Source organism: Bos javanicus, chromosome 21, assembly GCF_032452875.1.
Source record: "Bos javanicus breed banteng chromosome 21, ARS-OSU_banteng_1.0, whole genome shotgun sequence".
Lineage (NCBI taxonomy): Eukaryota > Metazoa > Chordata > Mammalia > Artiodactyla > Bovidae > Bos > Bos javanicus.
In genome coordinates, this window is record NC_083888.1 from 27481931 (window position 1) to 27488801 (window position 6871).

The following is a 6871-nucleotide window of genomic DNA, read 5'->3' on the forward strand; positions in this document are numbered from 1 at the left end:
CCTGTGGGGATTTGTCTATGTGAGTTGCCAGACTGGGATACAGGTTAAGAGATAAAAACACTATAAATAATGTAAGTAAACTAATAGCATATAGTATGCAGCAGAGGAAAATATAGCCATGACTTTGCAATATATTTAAATGGAGTATATTCCATTAAAATACTGAATCACTATGTTGTAACCCAAAGCAAATATAGTAGTATCAATCAACTGTAGTTCAATTTGAAAAGAAATAATGGGTGGATAGCTTCAAACACAAAACATATTCAAGAAGAAACATTAGCAAAATTCAAATGGGAAAGTTTTAAAAATAAAGATCCCACCTAGAAATTAATCTGGAGATTATTAAAAATGTCCATGGTTCATCCACTAGAAAAAAACAACATGGAGTTTCCTTAAAACTAAAAATAGAAGTGCATTCAGAAACAGCAGTCACATGCCTGGGTATACAGTCAGGGAGAAGTGACATTTTCAGAGACAAGGGTACCCATGCCATCCCGGGCGGACTGGCTTCCATAGCAAAGACACTGCTGCAACCTAAGTGTGGAAGGACACAGAAATGAACAAAGAAAATGGGATACACACACAATGCTATATTACTCAGCCATAAAAAGCAATGAAACAATGGGATCTTCAGGCACAGGGAAGAAGGTAGAGATGATCATAGCAGCTGAAGACAGACAGTGAGCAACAAATGTAATATGATATCACTTCTAGGTGGAATCTAACAATGGATACGTATGAGCTCCTTGAGCAAAGATACAGAGTTCACAGACTTAGAAAAAAGAACTTATTGTTAGCAGAGAAGAAATGTATTGGGCCCATAGAAAAGAGCTACTTGAACTAACATATGCACACTACCATTTAGAAAATAAATCACAAGGACCCACTGGGTAACAAAAGGAATGATACTCCACTCTCTGTAGTAACATATACAGGAATAGAATCCAAAATGCAACATGTACACATCTATGTATGAATGAATCAAGTTGCTATGAATTAAAAAAAAAACACCCACTGAATTGTAATTCACCTATATGCTCAAGTTCAAATAACTGGATAAACAGAATAAATATAGAAACATACGCTGTTCCCCTCATCCCATGGTTACCTTGGCTGGTATCACATCTCTGGAGACTGGGCAGGCTTGGGGGCTCACAGCTGGATTGCTGTGGGCTCAGGGTCCTGGGAGGATGTGGCAGCCCGGTGACCCCACGATGTTCCTGGAGTGCCTCTTGCCATCTGCAGGAGTTCTCAGTCTCTAGATACAGGTGAAGTAAATTAAGAGATTTGAATTAACATAGACACACTTATATGTATCAAATAGATGATAGGGAAAACGACCTACTGAATAGCAGATGGAAGTTTACTGAACACTGTAATCACCTAGGCTAAACCTAGGATCTCATGTTCTCACTCTTGGGCCTATATGCTGAGCAAACCATCAGTCAAAAGGTACATGAACCCCATCGAACACTGCAGGACTACTTCCAATAGCCAAGCCATACAACCAGCAAAATCTCCACTGAGATTAAAGCTTAAGCAAGATGTCATACATATAAACGGTAGACTATTTCTCACTCCTAAAAAACGTTCACTGAAATTAGGGAATTATGACACTGGTAGCCACAGGGAAGGACCTTGAAGGATCATGCACCAAGGGAAGTCAGTCAGGCAAAGGAAGATGATGGTATATGAGATACCTTCCAGGAAAAATAAAAACAGACATAGAAGGCAACAAATTTACAACCCAAAGAGGGACTCTGAGAATTCAAAGTCAAACAAAGGGTTCCAGAAACAAAAAAATTGAAGGGTCTGGAATGAATTAGGAGGTAGGTACCTACACAGACAAGAAATCTGTATCTGTAGTAGATAATCCACAAGGATTACCCTTTCTTCCTATTTTCCTTCCTTCCACATGTACACAGATCCGTATCTCTAACCTATACAAAGAAATTGTTATCTCTGAGAGAATTCACAAAAATGATCTACTACCTTCCTTCTTTGTATCACAGAAGTGTATCTGAGATAGATATTCCACAAGGACCTGATGCTCAGCACTTTGCTTGAACTTCTATGGCAAAGGTTAAAAAAAAAAAAAAAAAAGAGATACCTCACAGATACGTAATACTGAGTCAGGCAGCTGTACACTGACAACAGTCACAACACTGCAGATCAACTATTCTGCAAAGTAGCATTGGCAAAAGGTTAAAGCACAGGAAAGAAACGGAGTGCCTGCTCTCTTATCTATCTCCCTGACTTGGGATGCAATCCCATCCCTGGAAGCTGAGCAGGCTGGGGTCCCACTCCCAGACTGGGGTGGGGTTGACACAGCCTGGCACAGTGCCCTTTGTTGAACCATTTTTTTTTTTTTTACTTTTATTTGCATTTATTTTTTTGTGGCATTTATTCCTGGGCCATAAGTTTTTGTTTCTTCAGTTTCTTCTGGGATATCTTTTTCTTCTGTGCAACCTCCTCTTCTGGTTTAGGAACAATCTGTTCTTTTTCAGTAAGGATCATCTCAATGTGGCATGGAGAGCTTATGTAGGGGTTGATCTGACCGTGAGCTCTGTAAGTCCTGCGCCGCATCTTGGGGGCTTTGTTCACTTGGATGTGCTCAACGACCAGAGAATCTACATCTGAGCCCTTAAGTTCAGCATGACTCTCTGCATTTTTGAGCATGTGTAGTAAAAATTCAGCACTCTTTTTGGGCCACCGACCCTGCGTCCAGCCCCACTGTTTAGCCTGTGCATACCTACCAACTCCACCGTTGTAACGACGGAATGGCACACATTGTTTCTGTAAAGTGACATCCTTCAGATACTTGGTGGCTTTTCGGATATGCATTCCCTTTATGGCCTGGGCAGTTTCACGAGTGTTCTTAAAGTGAACACGAAGATTTGAACCTCTTGATTTGCATGATTTTGTGGGGTTTTCTGGGTCAAGTGAATAGCGCACCATTTTTAGGGGTCACCTCAGGCCACTTACTGGAAAAGGCTGTTGAACCATTTTTAAAGGCCCACTATCTGCTACATTCTGGCTGGGACCAGAGTCCCACATGGTATGAAGGCCTCCAGGAATTTGAAGGCAAGATTCAGCTAACCTCGACCTTTCCTGGCACTGGGGTTCCCAGCTCAAGCCTCCTTCCTGAGAGGGCAGCCTCCTAGGCACCTAAGCACTCTCAGCAGTGTGCTCTGGACCTGGAAAACATTAATCTGGACAGGATGCGTGTGTGAGGCTTTCAGGGGACGAAGTAGTGAGTCTCAAGCCCTTTCCTGCTTGCTCAGTCACATTCCACTCTGTTTCACAGCCCAGGAAGCCAACGGGCCCTAAGGATCTGGTTGCCCCAGGTACCAATGCTGGGCAGGCAAAAGTGCTGCCTTCTTGTGGACATTTTCTGTAACTACAACTTGATGATGTACCTCAATTCACAGGGGTTGAAGTTCTGTTCATGATAGCTGTCCTCAGGAAATGCCTTGGGGCAGGTATTGGAGAAATATATTCCCAAACCAGCCAACTGTCAGAAAGCCAACTGCCAAAGGTAAATTGTCCTCACACCCTTTAAAGAAAAAACAAAACAAAACAAAAAAACAAAATCAAACCTCCACTGCAAGACAAGATGCTCAGCATCCCTAAAGGCTGCAGGAATGCCAATCAAAACGACAATGTAAATCAGATCCCACCAATCACAATGGCCATTGTCAAATTTGACAAACTATAAATACGGGAGACAGCATGGAAGGAAAAGGATCCCCTAAGCTGTAGGTGGAAATATACACTGACTATAACTAGTACATGGACAGTCTCTGAATGTTCACAAAGAAAGCTATCAAGAGGGCTAAGGTGGAAAAAGTGATGCTATCAAGAAGGGTGTGTGTGTGATACTTTAGGAGGAAAAAGCAGTGAGACACAAGCCCTTCAGTGGTTGCTCAGGCACATTCCACTCTTTTTCACAGCACAGGAAGCTGACTTCTCGAAGCCTCTGCTTGCTCCAAGAACTAGAGGTGGGCATCAAAAGTGCTGCCGCCTTGTGGACATTTCCTGTAACTACAACGGATCACCGGCGCTTACTGGCACCTCTAATTCACAAGGGCTGGGCGGCTGCTCTTGACCGCTGCCCTCAGGAAATGTCTGTGGCGGGTACTGCAAGATTAAGTCCCAAACACAAAACAACTTCCAGGAAGCCAGCTGCCACAGGTCTATTTTCCTTACACCCTTAAAGGGTAAAAAAAACCCAACAAACCCCATACCTCCACCTAGGACAGGATGTATGCTCAGCATCCTTAATCATTACAGGAGGAAAGCCAATCAAACTGACAAAGAGAAATTAAATCCCACCAGTCAGAATGGCCATCCTCAAGTGTACAAACAATAAATGCAGGAGTGAGTTTGGAGTAATGGGAAAACTCCTACACTGTCAGTGGGAACGTACACTGGCAACAACCACAAAAAAGGACAATGTCGGCATGCCTGAATAAAAGCTATCAAGACACTAAGCCTAGGATCTGACATTATCACAGCTGGGCTTATAGAAATATAGAAAATTCTACTTTCATATATGAAATATACAACTATTTTCAGCTATGATATAGAAAATTCTATTTTCATATATAAAATTTTCACCTATCTTTTCATTTATGAAATATATAAAATTCTGTTTTGCATATGAAATATGCACCTATATTTTCACCTATGATATAGGAAATTCTCTATTCATATATGAAATTTGCACCTATATGTATATCTGTGAAATATAGAAAATTGTCTATTCATATATTAAATATACACATATATTTTGCTGTGTGAAATGTGAAAAATGCTTTCATATATGAAAAATGCATCTATATTTTCATCTATGAAATACAAAAAATTCTATTTCTATGTATGACACACACCCATATTTTCATATGAGAAATATGGAAAATTCTATGTTCATATATGAAACATGCACCCAGTGTCATATATGAAGTATAAAAATCTTATTTTTATATGAAATATGCACCCAAAGCTTCATATATGAAATATCAAAAATTCTTTTTCATATATGAAATATGTACCCATGTTTTCATACATGACATAAAGTTCTATTTTCATCCTTGAAATATGCACTGATGACTTATACATGAAATACAGAAAATTCTATTTTCATATGTGAAATGTGCATCCATGTTTCCATATATGAAATATGGAAAATTCCATTTTCATCCATGAAATATACACCCATGTTTTCATATATAAAATTTTTAAAATTCCATTTTCACCCATGAATTACACACCCATCTTTTTATACATGAAAAGTCATGCCTACTTTGGTATAAGAAATACAGAAAATTCTATTTTCTTATATGAAATATGCACATGTTTTTCACATCTGAAATATAGAAAATTGAATTTTCATTCATTAAATTTTCACCTGTGTGTTCATATAGGATATACTGTTGTTTAGTCACTTAGTCATGTCTGACCCTTTGCGACCCTATGGACTGCAGCACGCTAGGTTTCCCTGTCCTTCACCATCTCCTGGAGCTTGCTCAAACTCATGTCCATTAAGTCGGCGATGCCATCCAACCATCTCATTCTGTACATGAATAATAGATGCCATCCAACAATCTCGTCCTCAGACATGAAATATTCACCTGACTTGGGCTTCCATCCCAATTTTGGAGCTTCAGCAGGTTGTCTTCATGGCTGGACTGTGATGGGGTTGAATCGACCAGGCTGGTTGCTCTTCATTAAGGCCCCTCTTAAATCTGTACTTTATGGTTTGATGTGGCAGGGACCACAGTTCCTAGGGCACACAATTGATGGTGTCCTGACACTTTGGCCTCAATGACCTTGGAGAAGTCACCTAGCTTCCACATCTTCTGGTGCTGGGGTCCCCTGGTCAAGCCTTCTTCCTGAGAGTGCAGCCTCCTAGGCATCTCATCAGGGTGCTGTGGTCAGGTTGGGATTAGTCTGCAGGAAAGGGGTGAAGCTTTAGAGGGAACAAGTATTGAGACTAAGCCCTTGGGTGTTTGTTCAGGCACATTCCACTCTAATTCACAGCCTAGGAAGCCGACACTTCCTTAGGCTCTGGTTGCCTGAGGAATCATTTGGGTGTGGAAAAGTGCTGCCGCCTTGTGGACATTTTTTGTAACTACAACTTGACCACCTGCGCTTACCATTACCTCCGATTCACCAGACCTCGGGGGCTGTTAATGACAGCTGCCTTCAGGAAAGGTCTTGGAGTGAGTATTGCAGAAAAATTACAAACCCGACTGACTTTCAAAAAAGTCAACTACAACTGGTAAATTTTCCTCACAACCATGAAGGAGAAAAATAAACAAACTTACTGCCACAGGACAAGATGCTGAGCATCCCTAATTATTACAGGAAAAATGCCAACCAAAATGACAATGAGAAACCAAATCTCACCAGATTGGCCACCCTCACAAGTCTACAAAAAATAAATGTGAGCTAAGCCTACCATCTGACATTCCCACACCTGGGCCTATATCCCAAGAAAACCATCTTTCAAGAAGCCACATGCACCCCAGTGTTCACTTCAGCACTAGTTAAAGCAGCCTGAACAAAGACCCAGCAAAATGTCCACTTTTAGATTGAAGCCTAAAAAGAATGATATGGTATATTCAGAAAATGAACTTAGCCATGAAGAACAACTGCTGAAATCATGAAATTATGTCTCTGGTAGCCACAGGGATAGATCTTGGAGGATCATACACTAAGTGAAGTCAGCCAGACAAAGGAAGACTATGATGTTCCTTCTAGGCAAAATGAGATACAAAGGAATTCAATTACAACATAAAGAGAGACTGTGAGAATTCAACACAAAGAATTCCAATAAACAAATAAGTAAATAAATAAAACCAAA

At 40.5% G+C, this 6871-nt stretch overlaps 1 protein-coding gene across 1 annotated transcript; it reads right to left on the reverse strand.

The window, feature by feature from the left end:
* Positions 1–2405: 2405 nt before the first annotated feature.
* On the reverse strand, positions 2406–3000 carry LOC133234282 (large ribosomal subunit protein uL22-like). The gene has a single exon (XM_061394621.1). It carries the CDS (start codon positions 2959–2961, stop codon positions 2407–2409), a length of 555 nt encoding a protein of 184 aa, XP_061250605.1. The 5' UTR covers positions 2962–3000; the 3' UTR covers position 2406.
* Positions 3001–6871: the final 3871 nt, after the last annotated feature.

Bases quoted from the DNA above. Each gene is read 5' to 3' on its own strand.
- LOC133234282 (XM_061394621.1), bottom strand. From the start codon at position 2,961: ATGGTGCGCTATTCACTTGACCCAGAAAACCCCACAAAATCATGCAAA.